The 27,068-nt window shown below is 47.6% G+C and overlaps 1 protein-coding gene across 3 annotated transcripts in view; it reads right to left on the bottom strand.

Moving 5' to 3' along the window:
* The window catches only part of LOC144163357 (uncharacterized), a 281,121-nt gene that overhangs the window by 23,958 nt on the left and 230,095 nt on the right, over nt 1-27,068 (bottom strand). For 2 of the 3 annotated variants that reach the window (XR_013320892.1, XR_013320893.1), the window contains exon 6: nt 5,736-5,874. Coding sequence is in view for 1 of the 3 variants with exons in the window: in XM_077694309.1 (XP_077550435.1) it covers nt 18,213-18,436 (224 nt within the window). In the remaining 2 variants the exon portion in view is untranslated. Of the gene's footprint in view, nt 1-5,735; nt 5,875-18,150; nt 18,437-27,068 lie in introns of those variants that run through there. The other variant, XM_077694309.1, reaches the window with a different exon arrangement.

The following is a 27,068-nucleotide window of genomic DNA, read 5'->3' as shown; positions in this document are numbered from 1 at the left end:
AATGTGCGATCAGACAAATAGTCTTGAATAACATTGAGTATATTGCCACTAAGGCCAAACGACTGCAAGTCCAATAGAATGCCATATCGCCACGTTCTATCGTAGGCTTTCTCCATATCAAAGAATACAGAGAAGCAGTGCTGTTTATGGACAAAAGCGTCTTTAACATACGATTCAAACGCAACCAGATTGTCTGTAGTTGATCTCCCAGACCTAAACCCTGCCTGATTTTTGTCTAGGACACCATGAAACTCCAGAAAGTAAAAAAGTCGCCGGTTTATCATTTTTTCAAGGAGCTTACACAAACAGCTGGTCAGGGCAATAGGCCTGTAACTAGCAGCAAAGGACGGTTCTTTCCCCTCTTTTAGAAGAGGTACAACGATTGCCTCTTTCCATGCTTTTGGAAAGCGGCCTTTCTGCCATATTTTGTTAAAGAGAGAGAGTATTGTGTAAAGTGTGTCAATGTGTAAGTGCCTGATCATCTCATAGCTGATTCTGTCAGCTCCAGGGGCTGACTTACCACATGTGGACAATGCAGTAATTAGTTCGGGCATCGTAAATGGTGCATTGTATCCTTCATTTGAGCGTTTGTTCACACAAAGGGGCTGGCGCTCAGCTGCTTTCTTGTGCTGTAAGAATGTTTGTGTGTAATGAGAGGAACTGAATACGTTTTCAAAATGTTTGCTGAGAGCATCTACTTGGTCTTTTATTGTGTTACCGACACTATTTACAAGGGGAGTAGGGTTGGTATTGTAGCCTTTTAGTTTCTTTATCCTAGTCCATACTTTGCGAGAGTCTGTGTAAGAGTTTATAGACGATATAAACCTTGTCCAACTTTCGTTTTTTGCTAAGCGCCGTGTCCGCTTTCCTTTGGCTTTTGCCCGTTTGAACTTCAGCAGGTTGTCTGCCGTAGGATAGCGGCGTAAGAGTGCCCATGCTTTATTCTGTTCGGAACGTGCACGCTTGCACTCCTCATTCCACCATGGTCTAGGTCTGGGGAGGGTTTTAGGAGTGGTCTCTGGAATGCTCTTTTGAGCACAGTCAAGAATATGGGCCGTAATAAGTGAGCTGGCTGCTTCAACATCTAAATGACTTATTAGTGAAGGGGTTAGCCTGGAAAGTTCTTTGAATGTTTTCCAGTCAGCTGCATGTTGTTTAAAAGTTCGAGGCGAATCGGTGTCTTGGGAGTTATTGCTTGTAGCTAGTAGTTTCACAGGGAAATGGTCGCTGCCAAAGGGGTTGTTAATTACTTTCCACTCACAGGTGGGCAGTAAAATTGCGGAGCCAATTGCCAGGTCTATTGCAGAATATGTGTTGTAGGCCGTGTTGTAGTATGTTGGATGTTTCTTATTAAAGATGCAACTGCCGGATGATGTGATGAACTTTTCAATTAGCCGCCCTCGCGCATCAGCTCGCGCAGATCCCCAGAGAGGGTTGTGGGCATTAAAATCCCCAATAATTAAGTAGGGTTCAGGTAGCTCATTGGTGAGGTTTTCGAATTCGACGCTGGATAGATGATGGTCCGGTGGAATGTAAAGAGAACACACTGTTATTAGTCTATCAAAAATTATGGCTCTAACGGCAACTGCTTCAAGTGAAGTTTGTAGCTGCAGGTGTTGACAGGCAACAGATTTTTGTACTATTATTGCCACACCACCAGACGGATGGTGGTAGTTCAGTCTGTCTTTACGAAATATAGTGTATTGTGTTAAAAGTTTGTCTGAGATGGGCGTAGGTGTGTTTCTTGGAGGCACAGTATGTTTGGTTTGTGATTTGAGAGTATATCATATATATCGTCAAGGTTGTTCAACAGCCCCCTACAATTCCACTGGATAACACTTTCAGCAGCCATAAACACCAAGAGAAGAGAAATACAGATCATGAGATGTTCTTTTTCTATTAAAAGGATCATTAGTGAGGGAGTTTTGTTTTTGGGGCCCTTTCAGTAGTTTACCTAGGTCGCTGAGTTAGGTCCTGGTGTAGTGATCTTGGATGACTTCGGTTTGTTTGATTTACCCCGACCAGCGGAGCTGCGGCGCTCCGGTTGTGTTTCAGAAGCCGGTGTGCTTGGAGAGGCATCCATGGCCTCATCCAAGGTTTCTGAAGGAGAAGTGTCAGTGGAGACACTGTTTGTGCTAGAGGCCGCAGCCACAGCACTGGACATTGCTGCAACAGCAGTGACCACAGGAGCAGCCTTCTGCTGTTTTGCAGATGCCCGGGATGGAGCCAGATCACTCATCTGGACTGAGCTCGTGCTTGAGGCCTTAGGCACAGCACCAGAGCTCGTGCTGGAGGCCTTAGGCGCAGCACTGGAGCTCGCACTGGGGGCCTTAGGCACAGCACTGGAGGAGGGTGTAGCAGCAGAAGCCACGGGAGCAACTTTCTGCTGCTGAACGGGGGGCTGTGGCGGGACCAGGTTGCACTGGGTGCTCGCATCCACCAGACGACGCTCCACCCCCCGGCGAGCAGCGTCTGTGTAACTTCTGCCTGAAAGCAGGGCATGCTTCAGGCGTGCTTGTGCAAAGGTTAGGTTTTCGGTAACTTTGAGGTGGATTATCTCTTTTTCCTTTTTGAATGCGGGACATGCACGCGAGTACGCAGCGTGTGGTTCACCACAGTTTGGGCATTTCACTTGTTCTTTTTTGCACTCATCACTGGTGTGGTCAGCACGTGCGCAGTGAGCACAGGTGGGTCGGCCACGACAAGACTGAGTTCCGTGGCCATACTTCTGGCACTTGAAACACCTTCGAGGACTAGGTATGTAAGGGCGTACTGGACAGGATATGAAGGCAGCATGGACGGATTCAGGAAGCGTTGGACGGTTGAAGGTCAGAACAACATGCTTAGTTCGAATTTCCTCACCTGCGCGACGCATGGTGATCCGCCGCACAGCCGTGACGCCCTGGTCCCTCAGTCCCTCAAGCAAATCCTCATCTGTCTCGTGAAGCAGTTCCCTCTCAGAGATCACGCCCTGCGTTGTATTCAGGCTACGATGTGGAGTGACCGTTACTGCGAGTTCAGCCAGGGTGTTCTGTTTTAGTAGGTTCTGACTTTGGTTCTTTCGTTGCACTTCTACCAGCAGATCACCAGAGGCTAGTTTCTTTGCTTGGTAATCCCGGCCGACAACGCTTTCAAGGCACTTTGCAATGAGGAAGACAGATTTTTTGGCAAGAGGTGCATTTTCGTCTTCGGAGTGGATAACAAGGTATTTTGTGAAAGTTTCACTTTGGGAGACTGCTTTCAATTGTGTTACCTCGGTGCGGCCCCTTTTCGAAGGCCGATCAGGTTTTTGGTGGGTGATAGAAAAAGCCATATGAGCATGGAATCAATTCGGCGGCAGAGCCGGTCGCCCACCACCGAGCCCAACAAGGGAACGTGACATTAAAGTACACGCTAACCGTTACCCTGCCGCTATAACCCTATACATGGTACCAAGGTAGATATCCTTGCACAGGGTTAACCCTTGCCGCCAGGAAAAATGTAGAAATCAGGAAGGAAGGAGATGACAGGACAGGAGTAGGAGAGGAGATAGGAAAGTGAAAGAGTGGAGAGAAAGAGAGGAAAAGGCGACTGGCTGATTCCCCCCGGGCGGGTCAGACCAGGGGTACCGTCTGCGAGAAGCGGGGGCCAAAGTGGAGTGTTGCCGCTGCTGGGGGGCCGTAAAGGTCCAAAACAACCCCAACTTTGGCTCAGCCACCAGGTTCCCCTTTTCCCCGGACACGGCAAAGCCACGCACAGCCGGGACGTGGGTGGGTCCAACCCACATGTGCTCGGGTCCGTGGTGTTGCAAGACACCAAGTGCCTACAGCAGTAGGCACCCCTGCGGAGCTCGGGACCGTGGTGGCGCTACTCACCAAAACACCTTGAGTACACAAGGTGCCCCCTGCGGGGTGAATTCCTGGTGTTCTCTGTTCTCTCTGAGTGTAGATAAAGTCCTTATTATACTTATTCACCTTGCCATCACTATTGCTGGATGCCTTGCCGCACATTTTAGCTAAATATAATTCTGACCTTGAGTTTCATTGTCCAAATTAAGCAAGTATGGAACCCAAAGCACTGCCATTATGCTAGTAAGATGCCGTGTTAGGTTTTACTATATTCGTTCGCTGATAGTCAGACCTTCAGTTTCTGTTAGATTGGTCTTTTTGTGTGAAATCAGCATACTCAGAGACCGTTATTGGCTGCCCCACAAGAATGTCCAGCACCCCAGCAATTTCACTCAATAATAAACAGGGTGTCTACCAAGTTGACACTTTCGAATTCCCCGAGTTTTGCAGGTTTTCCCTGAGTCTTTTTGATAAACTCCCTGAGTGACACGGAGCTCTGTTTCACATCAACACAGGCTGACACCACTTCACCAGTTGCTGTCACCCTCCAAAAAGCACCCTATAAAATAATATACGACATAATAAAGTTTGAATGCTAAGCAGTAACACTTATCTCATTCAAAAAGAAAACATAACAGAGTGGTAGTAAAATTCACAGTGAATGAAATATAAAAAAAAATGGTAAAACCGTACTGCCATGTTTTCAGCTCGCACTCAATTTCACTGCTGTATTTCACTGCTTCAAAGAGTTTGTTTTTGTTTGAATGAGGGACACCTGCATCTCAAATACCGTCATGTTAGGTGCCCTTAAATGCCACCATACTTGTAGCACCAAAGCACTGCGCAGGATGAGCGGGAAGAGTTTATTTTGGATTCACATTGGAAATCAGAAACACCTCAACTACACCCTGCCATGGTGACTCCACGTAAAGTTATTTTGGCATGCAGTGAAAGCTGCGGAGCCGAAACATGTTCTGTCTTTCTACGCAGCGGAATATAGTGCCAGCTTGCAATTAAAAGTAACTCTTAAAAACAGGGTACAATGTCTATATCCGATACTTAAGACGTATCTTGAACACAGCTGCGAACTTTTAAAGTTGAAAATTAGGAGAAATTGTTTTTTTATTATGCCAAATTCACAACGCAAAGATTCGCAAGGTGCGTCAACTAACTAGAAACCACAGTAGATGGTGTCAGGTGTTCCAGCAGAGGATTGAAAGCTACTACTGCCCCTGTCCCTGTAGACTCCCTTACGCTGCCACAACAAGCTATCGTGGTGCGCAACATTTTCTTCCGCCTTTAAGGAGTCTGGGAAACGCGCCAAAACACAAGGGGAGCGACAGGGGGTCGGGAGGGGGGGGTGACTTGCAAGCTGTATGGAGCAAGTTCTCACTGGAACCTGCGACTTCAGACGGCGCCGTCAGCGACGGCTCCGGAGGACTCGAGCCAGCATTACCGTGAATTCCGCTTCCTTTATAAAGTACAGCTAATTTTCCCCGATAGAAGCACAGATTCCATGAATTTTCCCCGAGTTTTTCCAGACTATTAAAAATCCCCGAGAATCCCAGGTTTTCCCTGTTTTCCAGGTTGGTACACACCCTGAATAAAGGGAGGAGGCAACGTAAAACCTGCCCTTTCAGAGTGTCCCTCCCTGGCAGCAACAACATTTCCTGTCGAACGAGAACTGTTGTGAGGTATGAAGCGTCCTCTCGTCCTAAAAGCAAGGTCTGAATAAAGCAAAGCAGTGTGCAGCCGAGCATTCGTGGTCCCTTTAAGAGGCTGACGCACTGCTCAGACTGAGTCTTCAAGTTTGCTGGTGATGCCGAGGGCATTATCAGTCACCACTCTTGCATAGCACTTACATCAGCCGGCAAAGCCAGCACTGCAGCCTTTCCAGCAAAGACTAACCTGGTCTTGGACGACCATCCGAGCTGTCTCTGTGTAGCTCCGACGCCATGTTCTTGAGATTCACTGTTGTGGCCGTATTTGCATTCCTTGCTGGACAGCAACAACGTTGAACTGCCTTCCACAGCTGTTTCCTTTGGTACTGCACAACAAACGCATCCAATGGTCACATCAGGAATCTTTAGCATATACTAGCTGGGGCATAATTACTTCTGTGGCATTAGTATTCAAGGCACCATTGTTCTAAACTAAAACCCAGAGTGCACAAGCAGCGGAATGCAACTAGCACTGCCGCACAACAAAAGTTCCCCCAAAATTTTCTGCTTCGTATTCGTTTTCTCAGCAGTAGGCACTAGGTGAGCGGAATACCGCATGCACCTTACCAAAATGAACATTCTGCCTCTCATGTATAAATAGGCACTCGAAATGTGTTTTGGTTTACGCGCTCACGTGCATGGAAGCTTTTCTCCTCCTCACTAACTAAGAGAAAAGGCAGTTTATTACATAAAATCGACTGCTTAACGCATGGCTTGCTCTCGCTTTTCAAATCAAGTCAGTGTCATATTTACCGTGTCACCAATGAAGCAACATTGCCTTATTAGCATCCTCGATAAACCGCACCGGTGCGCACCAGGGCACACCGGTGCACATTTTCATCCTCGATTAACCGCACCGGTGCGCACCATCTGTCCTCGATAAACCGGGGTGCACTGTCGCGGGGCAATTTTTGGTTGTCCCATCGCGCACCGTGATAGTCGACGGAGCGCCGGGGTGCAATCCTGAGATGCATCGCGGAGGACGCTGGCGAAGCGGCTTCCTCCGCCGTCTGCTGCAGCGACGGAGCATCCATGTGGGAGCATCGGTGCAGGGAACTGCAGCACCGGCGCACTCGTGTGAAGGCGGAACTGGCTGCAGGTTGTTGCTGACAAGGGTGAATTGCGTTCGAATTCATTGGGTAACGATGCGACTGGCTGATAACAGGCGTTTATAAATGGCTAGAGATTGGAGATGAGGACGCAAACTTACAGCAAGAAGGCTAATTGCATGGCCAGCCAGTTGGAGCTTTGTATTCGTTTAGTTCTAATGAATTACACAAACAGTTACTGGAGTGCCCAGACCACGAAGACTTGCATGCTTTGCTGTGGCGGAAGGGCGGAACAAAACAGGCACTCGCGTTATGGCTCTCAGAACGAAGACGAGAAGCAGCTTGTAGGTAGCGGAATCAGTGGAAGCGTTGTTGCACATGGTGGCGCATATGTGACAGATATGGCTTGTGTGCAAATTAATAATTGGATTTCAATAAATATCACTTTGTAGTGGCGCTGTGTCATATTGCGCTGCTTCGTAGCCACTAGTGAACGTTTTAATGAGTTAATTGCTTTCACAGCTTAAGAGATGGCGCAAGGGTAGAACCGCCCAGTTTGTCCTCGATCAACGCTCCCTGCCGGTGCGCACCGTCGTGGGGCACTGTGCACCGCGCCGGTTTTGGGGGCAACCCCGGTGCATGTTTATCGAGGACGCTATTAGAGCTGACGCAATTGAGCGATGCGCTATACGCGATTAGATTTTTTTTTTCTGTCCCTGTAAATGTCCAGTCATGCCACTCACAAATTTAAAACACAACCGGTACATTCAAATTGTGTCATTCTAACTTCCCTACAGTTACAGCTCAACGTACAACATAGTTCAACAACAATATGGTACCACTATTCCATGCGCAAAATGAGTAAAATGAAATTCAACGCTCGGGGCTTGTTTAAGATCGTTAAGGCGCCAATTGAAAAATGCGAATCGACGCTGCTTTGTTTGCAATCTGCTTCTTGTAAAGAAACAGTGTAACTTTCAATAACTTGCAGCGTACTGGAACACACACACACCGCTCATAAGGCAAAGACAACTCGCGACTAGTGTCAGCAAACGTCGGCATACCGCATTCTACTCGCAGCATACACAGTCTCGGCTTGCACAGAACATATTGCGCCCAGCTGGCAATGCATGGGTGGGACTTAACACAGCTCAGGATGAGACTTTCTTTAGCAAACAGTGCACCACAAACTCCAGTCGCCGAAACCTCTTGCACTGTTTACGGCACCTCTCCGTGCTGATCCCAGTCAACCGCTCCCAAAGGGCGGCCACACCTTGCAGCAGCATGTCGTACCATCTTGTTAACTAGTTATGTATTCTTACCAAATGAATCAATTTGAAGCGAATAGGCGCGAAAAGAGCAAGCAATTCCTCCATGACAACCACGTGAGATATGCCTTGAAGCACAACACACCATCAAATCAACTGCTAGTTTCGGTTTCGTTTTCAGTCAATGTTGCCCAGTTGCATTCGCTTACGGTATGCGCCAAGGAGGTTAACCTCCTTGGTATGCGCATTTAAATTCGCAACCACATTAACTCAAAACAAACTGCTTTAAAAACTAGAAATGAAAAGAAACTTGGAATAGACAGCTTGCTAAGTCGAGCAGATATGTGAACGTTTTTTCATGCTGCCAATTTGTAGGCTTTGCTAATCGCACGTTGGCAAGGCGTACTGACCATATGTCCCTGACATTTCTTTCCTCCATATATGCACGTAGAAGGACCAGAAAACTTTGACTGTGACTCTGGTGGTCTCGCCCGCCCAGCAGACAGCGGCCACGTCCCAAAGGTACCTGGACTGACGTGCTGCACCCACTGCACCCACATGAGAAGCGGCGCCAAACGGCCAAACGCCATAACGTTCACCCAATAAGCCAACTTTAGAAGGCGCGAAAACAGCGGGCAACGCGCGTGCGCGTGGCTGCGCTCTGGTTTAGCCCGGTGAAATCCTAGGTTTAACCCAAAGCTGGTCGTGGTTTAACCACGGAGAAAAGACAGCACGGGTTCAACTATATGATCAACACATTGCCTGATTTGCGACGTAAGTACGCGGCCCTGCCTCGCTTCGTCGGCCGTGGAACAAGGCATCGTCGGCCGTGGAACAAAAGTCGAAAGAGCTACTAAACGCGTTATTTTTCAGTAAAACAAAGGCTTATTAAGCCTTTAGTGTCTCTTTAAAGGATTGCTTGGATCCACTTCTTCGTTACCTATACGCAAAATTGATCACTGCCACAACGGTCGCTGGTGCCGCGAGCGCGAGGAACTGACCAGGTACCGCTACCACTACCACGGCCTATTTTGCGGCCATTGTGTCGAAAAACAATCATTGTCATGGTCATTGTCATCGACCGCATGTGTATTTCGCGTGCTCATGCGTTCGTGCATGTTCGCGTGTTTGTGTCAGCGAACTTTGGGTAACCTTCACCAAATCTGGCAGCAGTTGAGCCGGTCCGGTTCATTAGCGCTCTCTCTCTCTCTCTCTCTCTCTCTCTCTCTCTCTCTCTCTCTCTCTCTCTCTCTCTCTCTCTCTCTCTCTCTCTCTCTCTCTCTCTCTCTCGAATAAAGTCCTTTCCAGTCCAGTCCAGTCCAGCCTCCCTCCCTCTCTCTCTCCCTCTCTATCTATCTATCTATCTATCTATCTATCTATCTATCTATCTATCTATCTATCTATCTATCTATCTATCTATCTATCTATCTATCTATCTATCTATCTATCTATCTATCTATCTATCTATCTCATCATCGACGCCGTCTTTATCGGTGCGATAGAATGGCCAAGAAGATAAGTCTAAATTGCAGTTGTCAGTTGTCATCTCCTCCACGCGGGGAATTGGCCAAGAAGATAAATGTAAACATATACAAGTCTCAGCCGCCGTCCAGGCCAAAAAAAAGTCAACCAGGGGCGGTATTCTCGAGTTTTGTCCCTTTTGCGGCCCTTTCAGAAGTGTTGGCAAGCCCTGATTGGCTAAAAGCAAACAACAGGAAGTGACGTAACGCAAGTGCGGCAAACCTACTGCCAAAGCCCATTGCTTAACCGGAAGTACGTCACGATGAAAGGGATGCAAAAGGGACGTTTTCAAAAGGGACAGTTACGAGAATACCGCCCCAGGTTTACATGGCTGTCAGCTGGGGCGCGAAAGAAATAATTTCTGAAGCCAGCCTTGTTTGTCGGGCACATGTGTCTGTATGGTTTGGTGGGAGAAAGTGGACATGCCCGTTTAATAGATTTGTGAATCCGGCGCTGTCTCTTATACTTACGCAAGTCGTGATGTGGATATGGGCGGTGCAAGGGCCTCATACCAATTGGTTGGGTGGGCCGAAAAATTCGTTCCACCACCCCGCCCGGGATAGACGTCAATCACCGGAGCCTAATATGTCTTAGACCGCACCGCACCGTCACCGCACGGTCCACCGCACGGTCCACTTTACTTCGGGATCCCTCGTACTGCTCTGGTCCCCTGCACGTCGTGTTGGCCCGTCCGAAAAACTCCTCCAACCCTATTCTGGAAGGAAGGAATAGTACAGGAAAGGCAGGGAGGTTAACCAGAATACTGTCCGGTTGGCTACCCTACTCAGGGGGTAGGGGATACGGGAAATGAAAGGGAAAGAAAGGACAGTGGTACATATTAAAGGAGAAAATGAGAGAAAGAAAAGTAGAAAAAACACAAGGCGTGACAAGGCAACTATAAAGGCGGTACAAACAACGCACACAACCAGAAAATGCACAGAACTAATAGGGTCCACTGATAAAATGGGCGAACTAAGGGCACTGCACTATAGTAATGTCCCTACAATCGTTCAGACAGGCCCGTGTCCTTCAAAAAAAGCAGTAGGGCTTTTATAGCCTTTTCGGCCTGTGTCGGACAACGCCTATGGCACAAAATTGTCTGCGCTGTAAAGGGGAGGTCGTCGAGTCGGCGAAGTGTGGTGGAGAGTTGTTGCCTCGGCGTTATGAAGCGGTCACAATGGCCATACAAAGTGTTGCGCCGCGTCACAGATGCGACATATGAAGTTTCTCCTACCGTCTCTACTGAGGCCTCGACCTCTACTGCCCCGCCACTAAGTGTTGTCCATGTCGCTCGCATCAAGCCATATCAGTCCCCGCCTACCGGTTCCCCTTAGCACCGAGACGGGGCCTCTTCCGCCGGGGGTCATGTGACGGGGCAATCCCTGTTCCGGCCAAGCATGCGGTGGGCGCTGCGCCGCTGCTGAAAGACGACGAGAACGACGACGCTTGGCCCCGGACTCACGCTGCGCTTCCCAGCTTATTCTATTTTAAATAGCTGCAAATATACGTGTATTTGCCACGTAACAATATTACGACTTTTCAACCACTCGGAAGCAGCAGATTCAAGGAGCGACTTTCAGCAGACTTCCGTAAAAATCAACAGAAATATATCCCCTTACTCTACCCTCATGGTCTCGAAAGGATGCAGTACACAACGTGGGATTGAAATTGACACATTGCTTACCCATATTACAATGATGGAACTATGTATCCACACCACCGGGAAGCTCTATTTGCTCGTATTTGGAGATATATCACCACAGGTCAAAGACAACTACTAATCTGTCGACATAACCGCCTCATCTCCCCCATGCACCATCCTCTTTGGGAGATGGCGCCTGCTTCCCGACCCAATTCAGTCGCCTGAAATCATCTTGAGACCAGTAGGGAGAGGAGCTCTTGCAAAGTTTCGGAATAAAAATGCTGACTTCACTTTAGTTTGTGGATGACCGGTATAGTAATATACTCTATAGTTAGAAGTCTGTTGTCTTTAGATGGCATAAACTTGGTATCGCACCTCAGCCTCGTACATTTTTCGAATGCAATAACATTGTTTTGAAGCTGCACTCATCTACTGTATAATTAATACGCTAAATAAATAAAAAAAAATTGGGCCCATCTCCCCGCGAGGGGGACTCGAGTAAATGCGTTGCATTGGGGGTGGGTGTATTGCGTTAACGTTTAGTGTTTGGGGAGTTGGTGGTAGTGAATGCGTTGTATCAGCAGCTTCTTGACGTAGTTTGAATGAGTCAAGGATATAAGGCGCGTTCGTAGCCTCCCATTCTGTGTCGGCTTTGTGGCGCAGTGGGTAGAGCACCATGTACATTGCGTTCCGCCCGCAGGGTCGAGGGATCGAAACCAGGCGCCGGATAGTATTTTTTTTATATAGTGTAGGGGGAGGGGTGCGGACAACGACGGTGCGGACTACGACGGGCGTCAACGCGGGTGACATCGTGAGTTACTGAAATGCTCTGCATTTAAAAAGGAATTACACCATCTTCCCGTGGGGAACCCTGATGAGGATGCGAAGCATCATGGCGGTTCCGTGTGGTTCCATTGTGTTGCCGTTATGTTGAGTGATCTGGTGTTTAGTAGCGCCAGAGGGAATTCCGCGTCCGGGTCCACACCGGTGGCAAAGGCACGCAGGTACTGTTGTGTTACGGTGAGTAGGCGGTGGTTCTTGAGGCGCCGAAACTCGTCCATCATGTTCTTGTCGATGTTGTCGTCTCGGTGGTAGAATCGGTAGTCTCCGTCAGCGTTGGTGAGGTAAAGGTTGTTGACGTTGGTGCACCGGCTGAGATTGTTGTTGTTGTTGTTGATCCTGATAATTAATGGCGCATACCCAATCAGGGGATCGGCCAAACAACAGAGGATTGTAAAAATGAATGGTACTCTTATCAATTCACGACACGCCTAGGAAGGATAATTTAGATCAGTTGGTTTTGAGAAGAAAAAAAAAACTGGAAAATTAAAGCGAGGATGACCAATCTCAATCATAAAGAGAATCGTTTAGAATTTTCAATGTAGCGCAGGAGAGCAGTGCATACATCCCGGCGGCAAAACCCCGTTTCGGATGCCCCGAACGATAGCATAGCCGCCCCTGTTAGTGATATCCCCAAACTGCCAAGCGGCACCTCTAGGGACTGACGTCTCAGTCGGGAAAAACGTCGGCATGTCAACAGGTAGTGTTCGACAGACTCGTCTTCGTTGCAATAGCTGCACAGAGCTGTTGGCGCCAGACGAGACCTGTGCAAGTACCTATTTAACTGGGGTACTCGACAACGTAAGGCTGTGATAACCACCTCTAAGTTGCGTGAAGGGCACCATTCGGGTTTCCATGAGAATTTAAGATGATTAAATTCACTTAATGACAGTAAAACCGATTCTTGCTGTTCTCTGAGTTTCAGCATCCAACGGTACCTAGCTGCTGTTATTAAAGGTGTCGGCTCTACGACGTCTACTACAGGACCAGAAAGTGCTATCCTTGCTAGAGAGTCGGCTGTCTCGTTGAATGTGATCCCCGCATGACCAGGAACCCAAAGAAGGTTAATTTCAGTGAAGTGAGGTGGCAGGAGTGACCGAAACGTCCGCAGAAGAGGAGTGTCTTTAGGGGAAGAAAGGGCTAAGCATACAGAAAAAGAATCAGAAATTATGATTGGAGATGTAATTGATACATCCAGCTTTCGTAGCGCCAGGACAATTGCCAGGAATTCCGCGAAGAATATCGGGATAAAATCAACCAGACGAACCGAAAAGGACCAGTTAAGGGAAAGGGAAAATATTCCTATACCGGATTTTTCTTCTCGTTGAGAGGCATCTGTATATATTATAGCACCTGGCTGCATGGAGGCCAAATAACCTTCGAGAAGACGATTGAGCAGTCGGGCTGGTAAAAGTTTGGCATTTTTGGGGAAAATGTTCTGGAAATTGATAGAAAGAGGAGAACTCCTTCCTCTATATGGAATAACCTGATTTATTGCTACACCCAACGGAGAAAGGAGGCTTTGTACCAAAGTGCTTTGTGGACATGAGGACCTGGGCCATTGGTGCACCATAAACGCACCTGGTTCTGCAATAAAGATAAACTGCTCCCTGTTCACCTCAGAGCTATAAGCTCTCAGAAAAGTTTCAACAGTCAGTGTCCGGAACCTATTAAGCAGAGGAGGAACGCGCGCTTCCAAGTAGACTACTGCATTTGCTGCATTCTTAGGCAACCCTAAGCAGCAGCGAAGAGCCTGGCGCTCCAGAATAACCAGACGATGAAGCTTATACGCCGCGGACCCAGCGAATAACACGCACCCAAACTCTAAAATGGGGCGAACGTACATCCTGTATATCATAAGAAGGGTCTCTCTGCGCATTCCCTTCTTTCTATGACTGAGACGTCTTAACATCCCAACAGCACGTGCACCTTTGGCCTCAATGAGGGCAATATGTGGGGTCCAGTCAAGTTCACTGGTGTAAATTATCCCAAGGTACTTTAAGGAAGGAACCTGAGGAATTATGCACTGCCGGTAACTGAGCGTAATGTTAACAGGGCCTGAGATTGGAAAAACTAATAAGGAACATTTGTTGACGTTCAAAGAGAGACAAATACTGTCCAACCAGGAGGCAATGAGGTTCAGATATGACTGCATTAAAGCGTAAAGTGATTGAATGTCAGGTGCTGATGCAAAAAATGCAACATCGTCGGCATATACATATGTGGAGACACCAGAAACCACCGGAATATCGCTTACAAGGATGTTAAAAAGAACAGGGGAAAGGACCGCCCCTTGCGGAACGCCCCTAGACTGTGGCCGCTGTGAGGAAGTAACATTAAATTTAACACAACTGAACTGCCTGTCCTTCAGAAATTCACAAATCCAAGCTATAATGTACCTTGGGAAGTTTAGGACTTGTAACCGGGACAACAACACGGGGTATTCCACGCTATCAAAAGCTTTTGCTACATCTAGGGTAACTAGAGCCGAAAACTGGTTAGTGCGATGGGCTAGTTTAATCCGGCTTTCAAGGTCAATATGCGCACTCCAAACGGAACACCCAGGGCGGAAACCAATTTGTCTCGGGCTAAAGATTCTAGAACTAGACACCAATTGCATTATGCGTTGCTGCAAAATTCGCTCGACTAATTTAACCACGTTCGATGTCAACGCGATAGGCCTGATGTTTTCAATCAAGAGGCCCTGACCAGCATTCTTAAGTACAGGAAGTATTTTGGCGAGACGCCAGACATCGGGGATCCATGCATGTCTAATAGAATAATTGATCATGTTAAGTAAATGATTCGGAGCTTCATCATATAATAATTTCAGCATTTCAGTAGTAATGCCATCTGGGCCAGGAGCTGCCGCAGTCAATTTAATCATGACATCAGCGAGCTCTGAGAGCGTTACCTCTATGAAGTCGTCTACCACGTCTGGCGGGGAAAATGACACCGCTAAGGAAGATGAAAAACGAGCCTGAAGCCCATCAGCTATCGACTCTAGGGACTCTGAGAGTTCACCTGGAGATAGCACCACAGAGTCTGTATTATCTGGACAGGGTACGGCTTTCCGCGATCGAAGAAATCGAAAAAGCGCACGCTTATTGTTAGGCTTGGAGAGACACAAAGATCTATCTGTGTCATAAGCCTGTTTAGCATTCGAAACTGCGCGTTTGAATTCCGCTGAAAAGTATTTGAAGTTGCACCAGTTAAGCGGGGATAAGTTCTGGCAAAGTTTCTTCCAGGCCGCCTTTCTACGTCTAAAGCTGCGCGAACACTCTTCGTCCCACCAGGGACTAGGCGACACTGACTTCTTCGACATCACTTCAAATAATGACGACTGAGCTGAAGTGGAAAGGGCAGAACAAAGGCCTGTCGCACATTCAGCTTCGTTTTGTGTGACCAGAGAGGACAAGGACTCCTTCAGAGAGATTTGAAACCTTTTATAGTTGACAAAAGATCGGCTTTGGCGGTTAATTAAACGGATGGGACACCCGATGTCAAAAACTATTGGGATGTGGTCACTACTCGACCCGCCATTAATGGTCGACCAAGAAGGCACTGAAACACCTCGAGAAGATATAGTTAAATCCAAAACAGATTGCGTTTGTCCCTTAAAGTAGGTTGGAGAATCCGAATTTATGCATGTTAAGTTGTTATCTGTAATCCAATCCAACAAGCGATTACCGCAAGAATCCGTCCGGAAGCCCCAAGTAACGTGGTGGGAATTAAAGTCTCCTGCAAAGATAATTGGAGGTACAGCCGAAGCAATAGCCAAATCAAGGGGTTCAGAATCAACGACGCCACTGGGAAAGTAAACATTGGCTAATGAAAAAGGGAGGCAACCAGGTAGCTTCAATTCCAGCACTAAAATTTCACAGTCAGAACGTTGAAGTTGGAAGGACACCTTCGCGTTGTGAGCAAACTTTGTAGATATCAAACTTAACAGACCGCCACCTCGGGTTGGTCTGTCTAGCCGAAAGGTGCGGTAATTATAAAGACCAAATTCCTGGTTGCTGCTAAGCCAGGTTTCCTGTAGCAAAATTACGTCTGGGGAAAATTGGGAGCACAAACAAAGTAAATCTGCAAAGCCTGCCGAAACAGAGCGGCAATTCCACTGAATAACTTTTAGAACCCCTATGATTCAGAGAGACCGGCTGCAGCAACTGCAGCCTCTAATATCTGACCCTTGGGCTTTGAAACAGATTTACCTTTCTTGGATTTTGCTTTTGGCTGCACTTCCAGGGTTTCTGTACTAGGTGATCCGGAACGCTTACTAGACTGATTTACAGTCTCCATGGGCCAAGTCTGAAGCTCCATGTCCGAGTCTGAAGAGGGCGAAAGGGGGGGGGGAAATAGTCTGTGTCGGCCGTAGCACCACGAACAGACGAAGTACCAGCCTCAGCGTAAGTAAGATGGTCGGATCCACGCACAGAGGTAGTGGGAGTAGACGAGACTTTAACTGAATCCGAGACAAGATTAGCTGCTGAGAGCAGCGGACCTTCAGGGGCGGAGGAAACTTGTTGGATCACTTGAGGAGAAGAGGTACACGAAAGCGGAGCGGGCTGCAAATATGGCGCCAGCTGAGTCACCACTGTGCGGGACACGCACTCGATTATGCTGGAAGTTAACTGGGTGATAACTGAAGTGACACTTTTCTCAACGGCCGCCGCAACCACGGAAGCAAAAGCTGGGTCAGCGAGGAAAGGCTGTTGGATCTTGGCAACCGCTTTTTCCACCGCGGCAACAATGGTACTGACTACGGCTGCGTCAGCGAGTGATGGAGATTGTTTGGCAGTAACTCCAGCGTACCCATGTGTCCTTTCTTTGACAATGGCAACAGCATCCCCGCGCGAGCACCGACGCTTACCCATGACCTCAACCACTTGGACTTCATGAGCTCTAGCAGGGCAATTAGAATAGTCAGCTGGGTGTGCCGCTCCACACAAACAACATTTGGCATCTTGGGCAGTGCATAGCTCGACAGAATGGCTCTCACCGCATGCGCGACACCGGGGAGACGATTTGCACGCCCTGGATGTGTGGCCAAAACGCCAACAGCTGTGGCACTGAAGTGGCCGAGGAGAGAGAGGTTCCACACGGTAAATGAGTGGCCATACTTTAATCTCCGATGGACATGCGGTCCCTACAAATGTAGCGATGACAGATTCTGTTGGCACCCTGTTTTTCTCTACAGCACGGCTGCAACGGTAAACTGACGTGACTCCCGCTACCGAAAACTGCTCTAGTACCTCCTGAGGTGTCATCTGAACATCAACACCTCGAACGATGTTCTTCACGCAAGCAAGGTGAGGGGGGATAAATGCACTCACCTGAATAGAGGCAAACATTGTACATTTCAAGAGGTCAGCGACACAGGTCTCGTCTGACGATCGGCACAAGACGCCACCTTTGCCAAACGGGCGAACCTCCGTAATGTGCTCGAACTTCTCAGTAGCCGCTCGAAGTGCCGCCTGTACAGCCCGCGGGTTTTTCAGCCGGATGAATCCGCCGCTTACTGGCACCAGGGCCACGGGGATGCTGCCCACCCCACTGCGCTTTAGGGCTTCCAATTGCACGTCCTGCGGACGAATGGAGGCCGCCCAGGGGGAATTCCCCTGGCCAGGCGACTCAAAAGACATCCAGGCGCGGAAACCAGCAACCTGGAAGAAAAGAAGACCAAAAGAATGACGGAAAACAACCGCTAATCTGCCTGAAGGTTGGCCGATCACCTGAACAAGGAAAGCAAAAAACCAAGCGGCTTAGAAGCAAGCGACCACGCTGGCAGACACGTCAGCCATCTATGTACACGTCCTCCTCTTCGCAGCTTTGTCTTCTCCTTCTTCTTCTTCGGCGGTTCCCTTACGGGAAGATGACGACGGTGGTTAAGCGCGAAGCTATCTCATTATGTGGAAATGCCAAAGAAAACCACGGAGCAAGACCCCTCTACCCCCCATAGATATCAACCACCTAGAGCACTGGGAAACCCTGCTGCGCAGCTCTGATCCTCTAACGCAGCTACGCCTTGTCCAGATGGCCGAAGAAGCCGCCAGGGACCAAGATCTTCTGGCTGACTAACGCGGCAAAGAGAGTCCAAGCTCTCTACTTCTGGGCAAATAAAGTTCTTTCTCTCTCTCTCTCGTGATGGATTCTTTAGTTGGCCAATCCCTAGAGGCATCCTGCCGCAATCATCATTAGAGGCGCTGCGGACGGGGCACGGACGCGGGACATCCCCCCAAGCAAGAGATGCTTCGCATCTAAAAAATACGCAACGTTTTATTCTCGAGGTGTGGGAACTGCGAGGAATGCGTGCTCAGAGGGTCCCGCGTTCTTTATTGGCTTCACAGGCAAAAGGCGGCGACGGCGGCCAGCCACAACAACGTGGCTGCGGAAGCGAGCTGGCGGCGGGGCGACGGTGGCGCCGCGTTGCAGGCGTCGTGGGAGCACTGGCACACTTCGTACTTCATGCCGTGCGGGTAGAAAGTCCGGCAGGGCGTGTCGTGCGAGGTGTCCTTGAGGTAGCCGCACGAACGGTGCACTCGGACGGGCAGCTCGGGCGTGTAAGCTGCGCGGAAGTTGTAAGATGTGAACTCGCGACAGAAGCAGATGGAGGTCTTTGGGAGAGGCGTTATATTCGGTTACGAGAGGCCAGGCAATTCCCGTGCGACGCAGAACGTCAATTAAATGTGTTGATATTTATTTATTTATTTTTATTACATACTGCCGACCATCATTATTTCCAAGCAAGGGGGCGCAAAAAGATAAAAGGCAAGAAAAAATATACGCAAAATACAAACAAGTCACTTATACAGCCGGTAAGTCATTCCATCCTAGTATAGTACGCAGAAAAAAAAAACGAATATTTGAATGTGTCAGTAGCAGCAAAATATGAGGTGTGAAAGCATTTGGTTTGTGATGTCTAGTATGTCTTGTCGATAATGGGAACAAAAACAAAGATGGGTTTATAGACAGTTCACCTTTGCTGAGTGAAGAAAAAAAGTCTAGGCGGAAGCACTTTCTCTTGGATTCAAGGCTTGGGATATTTTTAGTCAGCATTAACTGTGAGGGAGAATCGGTGAGTGAGTATTTGAAGTAAATAAACCTCAAATCTTTTCTTTGAATTCTTTCGTTGTGATTAGAACAGGGGTCCCAAACAATGCAGGCATATTCAAGCTTAGGCCTAATAAAAGTAAAGTAGCTGATGAGTTTCACGTTGGCAGGACAATTTTTCAGTTTGTGTCTTAAGAAGCATAGTTTACGGAATGCGGACGAGAAAATATTGTCAATGTGTAGACTCCACGATAAATTGCTGGTTAATGTGACATCAAGGCATTTATGACTGACTACTTGTTTCAACGGTGATGTTCCTAATGTGTATTGGTATTCAAACAGCAGTTTGTTTCGTGTTACGCGAAGATACAATGTTTTCTCTGCATTTAATACCATTCCCCACTTATTACACCATTCAAGTATGTTAGTAATATTGGTATTAAGTTCCAACTGATCATCAGAGCATGAAACATTTCGAAACTAAACAGCGTCATCCGCGAACAATCGAATTTGTACACCATGGTTAATTACATCAGCAATATCGTTTATGTACAATATTGTTCATGCTGCGCTTCGCACCTTAACCGAGCTAAAATATACCAAACAACTGTTATTTACGAAAAGAATGCGTAGAATTTTGCCGAGAGTACAATTCACGGTGTGTCACGAGACGAGAAAAATTTCGCTCTGACGGGGCTCGAACCCAGGTCGTTCACATCAGAAGCCGCGGTACTACCCATTAGTCTACTGAAGCCGAAAATTAACAGCGTTCTAGCGCGAGGCGTTGTAAAATGAGTGTCCCGGTGTTTTAGTATCGTCACTAGATGATACGAGATACGACGATGACGACGACAGGAGACGCAGACAGCTTGAGCCCCTAAGGGGCTTCGTTGCTAAAAAAGATGTGGTTGATCCCGCTTTCACAGGGATCGGTAAAACAGGAAAGTGAAATGTACTTTCACAGGATAAGTTGAATGTTTATTCCGCATCGATATGAACTTGTACATCGCTATTTATACTTCGTCGGTATGACACCGTCAGACGACTCAACATACGCCACTGGATTGCCTGCACCGGAGCACTGCGCAAACCCGAATGAAACCACACGCTTGCAAACCATGCGAACGAAACCGAACTGGTTGTCACCGAATCGTTTGGCGAAGTCACGGTCCGCTGCAGCGAAAGAGCATGATTTGCGGGGCTGTCCTGTGGGTGTGCTTGGAGAGCGACGACTGGCGCGTCGCTGTGGCACATGTGCGACCACTGCGTTCCTGCTCCGGGGAGTGTGTACGGCAAGCGTTTGCGTTGCGACGAGCTCGGCTGGCGCCAACTGTCGGCGCTCATTGGCATCGTGATGCACTACTTCGCTTCGCCTCACTTAGACGGCAGCACCATCTAAATGGAGGATGTTATAGGAAGTATATATGACGCGTTCATACAGCCTTCTGGGCTTCAGCTCATAGCGCAGTCGGTGAAGTGCCAAGCACCTCCCGTTGCGGCGACGGTGTCCCTGGCGCAGCCGCATCAATGAAACTTTTTCTGGCGATGTCATTTCCATGACGGATATGACGTCAGTAAGGTCTTGGTGGATCCCGGCATAAAACACTTTCGAGTTAAGATTGGTCAAATTGGGTCAGAGGGGGGTCGAACCAGGGCCCCGCAATGTGAGACAAGGACGCATTCACAATATCAAGCTAGCTCGGCAAGTCTGTAGCTGTCTAAAAGTCAGCTTAGTGAATGCGTTGAGGCCTTTGCTGCCGAAAGGTGTGTTAGAGACGTGCACAAAAGCTTCCTTGAGCAATTTAAGCACGATAATTACAGAAGTCGCATAAAGATTAGGCGAGCAGCCCAACTGCGACGTTACGTTACCGCATATTACTGTGAGTGGGAAAGTACGTTACCGCTAAATGTCCTTGCGTGGTAATGCGAACGCGTATATGCCCCGCCTAACGTTTGTCGCGCCATCACGTGGAGATCGGGGATAGTACGGCGCTTTCTGAAAAAGCGCGCGAGCAGTGCGGCCGGATATTCGGCCTAATGTTGGCGCTAACGTCGTTCACCTGTGTCCGCAGCTTGGATTCCGGCGGCCTTCAGGTCGCCGGCACGTGGTAAGGCTATGTAACGTCAAGCTTAGATGCAGGACTAACAACGGTAATCGACCAAGGCTCTCGGTCATATATATAGTAGAGCAAAGCAGAGGAGGAAGTCGCAGAGAGAACGATGATGATGATAATGAGATCACACGTTCATTGATGTTTTCACATACACTCATACTTCGGTGCTGGTGTAATTTTTTCCCGTATGTTGGCGTCGATGTCCTAATGATGATGGAGCATTGAGTGTTCAATTTATTCATTACCAATTAGACATACTCGTAGAAAACACGTCTCCAGCTTCACCTTCACAGATAGACGTTGGTGTGTACACCTGTTTCACGTACCTGTAACATGTGCCTCTCAGACTGATGACGATACCCGCAACTTTGAACGCTGTTAGATTCTGTCATATTTTCTGGCGTTTCCTCATGGATCAAGAAGCCCACCCCCGACTTTTCTTATTTCGGCAATTGCTGCGGCATACTGAATATGACTGCAAGTCAGTAGCGTAAATCCCTCTGGTGTTACAACTAGGCTCGGCCGTATAAATCCCTCATTTAACTGTAGGGTAGTAGTAAAGCTGCCTTCGCTTGATAAAGTTCGAGCGGTAAACGTTGCAATGTTCTAACATTACAAATTTTTAAATCCATTGGTTGCGGCCAAATTCTCTTATCTGAACCCTCCATCGAGTTGTCAGTCTTCTAGAACTTCCAGTCCCGTCGTTCAGTGGTTTCTGTGTTACTCTAATGGTCCACCAGCTGTCATTTCTTATTACATGCCTATTCCAAAGCCCATAACAGTGGAGCTGTTGCAAATCGAGCCTTTCCGTCCGTCCGCTGAAGGTCGTGCGTCACGCTGGGGTAGGAGCGGGCTCCCAGAAACACCGGTGACCTTGTATATGAGGAGCATGGACACGCGGTGGAGATGGAGGACCAGGCAGCTGACCAAGCGGTACGGAAATTCGGTAGGGGAAGGTGGGGTATACACGACAGTTAAAAATCAGGTAAAAGCTGCAGAGACTACGAATTGGGTACAGATAATGGAGGGTAAAAAAACCCAGGAGATTTATAGAACAGAGAAACTAGAAATCAGGAAGGAAGTTTTCTATGGCAATACGCGAGGCAGTGCATTGCTCTTTGAAGGATGGGTGGGGTGCGAGAGAACACGGCTACCTACAAGCAACAGAACGAAACATGTGTAGGTGCGGCAGGAATCGGGAATCCGTAGAACATATTGTTACGGTGCTAAGGGTTTATTTGCAGCCGTAAATAGGAACAAGAGCGTTGAAGGAAGCGGCCACCGATCCTGCGGTCAGTACGAGTGCGGTTCGTCCTACACTTCCTCTTCTGCTCCACCCATTGACACATAACCTGCTTGGGGATTGGTTGCGACCAGTTTAACGCTGTACAGTTTCGAGCGTGACAATATTGTCACAGACGGCACAGAGCTGCGACCGCGACGGGAGGATGGGGAAGCGACGTTGACGGAGGCTTTAGGATTTGGTGTGAGGGGTAGCCTCAACTTCGGGGCCATAGAGGTGACGAAGAGGCGGCTGGAGTGGTGGTGGAAGAGAAGTAGGGAAGAGTGTGGGACGTAGGAGGAGTAAAATACCGAATTAGAATTTAGAGCAGAAGGGAGGGATGTAAGCAGGTGTGCAAGGACAGGAAGGGGGAGAGGAGGGGGAGCGAAAACCATGGGGGAGGGGGCAAACCCATTAGGTTAGTTAAGGGTAGAGCAAATGAGTAGAATAACACAGGCAATTCGGTTGGTGAAAACCGACGTCTTGATACAAAGCTAGGGCCTCTAATCATCATCATAGGGTTGACGCTGACGTTTAGCTGCCGGTTTGTTTGCTCGAACCGTAGAATTTGCGCGGCGACGGCGCTCCCGTTCTCGGGCGAGTGCCCGTTGAGATCCGAGCCGACACAAGAGGTCCACTGCTCCACTGCTTCAGCAGATTTCGCACTGGGAGGAACTGGGTTTAGTTTTATTCCCTTAAATTAAGCTACGAGGCGTTGCACCGGAGTTTATTACCCGAATCAAGGCGGTCGCTTCCTATCCCTGAGCGTTAGTCTTATCCCACTTCTTTTCATTGCTCGCTGTGGTACCTAATTTTTTTATTTCAAGGCGGTTGCGTGCTGTTCTGTTTTATGGACCACTTTCTTTCAATGGTACGCCACTGACAAAGGAATGCAATTTTGCAAGCTAGGCATCTGGAAGGGAATGAATGAATGAATGAATGAATGAATGAATGAATGAATGAATGAATGAATTTATTCAGTAGGGGGAGGTCGAATGCCTCGTGCGAGGGAAGGGGAGGAAGATGAGGGGAAATAAACCAGTGGGCGGATGGGGTTCAATCCCAGCGCGTGTCCGCCCAGCACACGGACCACTTGATTTAGGTCATTTTCACTAGACTTTTACACCCAGCGAATTGCCACAGCGTCATTACAGCTTCTTTCACATCGTTCGAAGGCGTTATCCATTCTTGAAGGGGGGGTGACGGTACACTCTTATGCCGCGTGCTCCCGGTTTCAACAAAAAAGGCCGCAAAAAGAAAAGCATACAGTTTTCACATTTGTTTGCGAACTGTAAACTTAGAACCAAACAAGAAGACGCCCTTTGAAACAAGGATCTTTAACCAGGGGGTAAGCGTACAATCCACATTTGATTGTGGTTTGTAAACTTCGAGCAAAGCAGAAAGTCGCCCTTAATTTGGGCTACTTGACCCGAAAATTTTGGCCTGTCTGTTTGCACATAGATTCAGCCATTTCACATCACTCATCACATCACTTTAATACCTTAAAGACCCCCTGTAGGGGGTATTACATAAGGGGTGGGTAACAGATAAATGTTCACAGGTCGTCAAATGGAAATGTGCGTGGTGACCTTCTCTTTAAATGTTGATGAACACGTGATGGCCGGAACGTCACAGGGAAGGCCATTCCAGTCCACTGCTACACGGGGGAAAAAAGAGGCAGAAAAAGTAGTAGCGCGAGCATGTGGACGCGCAATTTGATACGGGTGGGCAGTGCGGTGAGATATGCGCGTCGGTGGTACGATGTAGGGTGCTTGATTAAGAGGGCTGTAGAAAAACTTGTGTAGCAAACAAAGGCTGGTGATGCGGCGGCGCACTGAAAGATTTGAAAGACCAGTTTCGCGTTTAAGGGATGATATGCTTATGTCATATGAATATGAGGAATGAATGAACCTAGTGGCGCGGTTTTGCACAGATTCTAATTCATTAATCAAGTATACCTGGTGCGGACTCCATATGGGAGCCGCATATTCTAGTTTAGTTCGGATTAAAGATTTATAGGCGAGAAGTTTGACGTCCAGTGGGGCATGACGCAGATGGCGCTTTAAGAAACCCAAATATCGGTTTGCTGATGATATGACGTTCGCGATATGCGTGCGCCATGAAAGATCACTGGTTAAGGTGACGCCTAGGTATTTATAGGATTGAACTTGTTCAAGAGTCGAGTTAGCTATTACGTAAGAAAAATACAAGGGATTACGCTGGCGTTGAAAAGAAACGAGTTTGCATTTAGTGGGATTAAGCTCCATTAACCACAGGTCGCACCATTGCTGTACACGGTTAAGGTCATTTTGGAGCGCAGTTTGATCAGAAGGGTTAGTAATTTTGCGGTATAGAACACAATCGTCGGCAAACATGCGGATGTGAGAAGATACATGCATGGGTAGATCGTTAATATATATTAGAAACAGAAGGGGTCCGAGGACAGACCCTTGGGGGACGCCCGATGTTACCGAGAGGGAGCTAGAATGGTTATTTTTAATATCGACAAACTGGGAACGGTTAGCAAGAAATTCTGAAATCCATGCTAGAATTTTTGGGTGCAGATTCAACTGGGCAAGTTTTAGTAAGAGGCGTTTGTGTGGTACTTTGTCAAAAGCTTTAGCGAAGTCTAGAAAGATTGCATCAGTCTGGAGGTTACGGTCAAGATTAGCATGCAAATCATGAGTAAATATCGCTAGTTGTGTTTCACAAGATAAAGATTTACGGAAGCCATGTTGGGCAGAATGAAAGAAATTGTTAGCGTCCAGGAAGTGCATTATGTGAGTGTATATGACGTGTTCCATGATTTTGCATGAGACGCTGGTTAGTGAAATGGGACGGTAATTTAGGGGTGACTGTTTGTTACCTGATTTGTGGACCGGAATGACCTTTCCCACTTTCCAGTCGTCTGGTAACATTCCTGTTTCAAGCGACAATGAGAACAGCATCGAAAAATACACTGCAATAATTTGTTTAGTGTTTTTTAACAGTTTGGAGTTAATGTTGTCTACGCCAGCCGATGATGAAAGTTTAAGTCTGTCGATAAGGGACGAAATTCCAGCAACAGAAAATTCCACTGGAGCCATTATCGGTAAAGTCGTAGTAGGTGGCGAGGGAAGTGGCGAGTCTGCTTCTTTAGTGAACACAGAGCAGAACGCGATGTTAAATACGTCGGCACAATCAGCGTCGCTAACTTCCTCTCCGTTATGGTCAGTAAGCGTTATTTCGCGTGTCGGTTGCGGGTTTATAACTTCCCAGAACTTTCTAGGGTTATTTGTTAGAATTTTAGGCAAGTCAATGCGATAAAACGTATGTTTTGCACTTCGAATTGCAGCATAATATGCGTCTTCTGCAGCATAGTACTTGTCCCATGCGCACGCAGTACCATTAAGTTTCGCAGTACGAAAGAGACGTTTCTTTTTGTTTTCTTGCCTTTTTAAACGTTTTGAAAACCATGGTTTATTTTCATTGGCGGGGAAGTTCATCTTGGGGATATATTTATTAGCTAACTCGATTACTTTGTCCCTAAAGACTAACCAGTTACTGTTAAGAGATCGGGAATCGAAATTGGATTCAAACGCAGGCAGGAAATCTCGCAGTTCGTTATTAATTGCTTCGTAATCACCCTTATTGTACATATGAATTGTTTTGCTGGAAATGTGGCGTGTTTTAGGGATGAAGTTTAGTGTAGTATGAATAACTTTGTGATCACTGATTTCACGTAAGTACGAGATAGATTCTAAGCTTTCGGGGCTGTTTGTTAGTATCAGATCTAAAATATTCGAAGATTCACTAGTTACACGTGTTGGTTCGGATACCAGTTGCGTAAGGTTAAAGTTCAGACAAACATCGACAAAATCTCTTGCTTCGGTATTTCCTGTAATTAGTTGTGTTTGGTTCAGCCAGTCAATATTCGGGAAATTAAAGTCGCCATAAAGGAGGATATGTGCGGTAGGGTGTTTATTAGTAAGCGTAGATAGCATTTCATTTAATTCGCGGGCGAAATTTGGATCAGTACGAGGGGGCCTGTAGCATACGCCAAGTATTACTGTTTCGGGTGGTGCACGGCACATTACCCACAATATTTCAAGTTGTGAGGCAATGTTGATAAGGGAGCAAGATAGCTTTTTGCTAGTCGCGATGAGTACGCCCCCACCACGTGCGTTTTTACGGTCGTGACGAAAAAGGTTAAAGTGTGGCAAGTCAGCCAGAACCTCTGTATCTGAAATGTCGTCAGTAAGCCACGTTTCGGTCAATATAAGTATACTACTGCTAGATGATTTTAACAGATTAGACAGGGGCACGCGCCTAGGAAGAAAACTACGGATGTTAGTATAAATTACAGAAAACGAAAGCTTAGCTTTAGTGCTTGTACGTGGCTGTTGGTGCGCTTGCCGACGGCGTACTGACGGCGTACAGCGTACTGATCCCTATGTTTTTTCCTTGACAATTCCTGCTTCGTAATCGAAAATGTATCGCTTAGAGCCAATGTGCAAAGTTTGAAAACGCAGTGAAAATGGCACAGATTTGCTCCTAGCGAAAGCAACGAGCTCTTTCCGGGCTATTCGAACAGGGTATGTGAAATCTTCGCCAATGCTAAATTTTGTACCTTTTAGTTTTGGGCCGTTTGAAAGGATGGATTCTTTAGTTTTGAAAGACGAGAGTTTCACTATTATAGGCCGTTTATGGTTATTGGTGTGCCGCCCTAGGCGATGTGCACGCTCTATGTCTTTTGGTTCAATTGTTAGTTG

This window comes from Haemaphysalis longicornis, unplaced genomic scaffold (assembly GCF_048455015.1).
Source record: "Haemaphysalis longicornis isolate Haplotype H1 unplaced genomic scaffold, Haemaphysalis longicornis Haplotype H1 scaffold_12, whole genome shotgun sequence".
Classification (NCBI taxonomy): domain Eukaryota; kingdom Metazoa; phylum Arthropoda; class Arachnida; order Ixodida; family Ixodidae; genus Haemaphysalis; species Haemaphysalis longicornis.
This window is presented reverse-complemented; position numbering and strand designations above follow the sequence as displayed.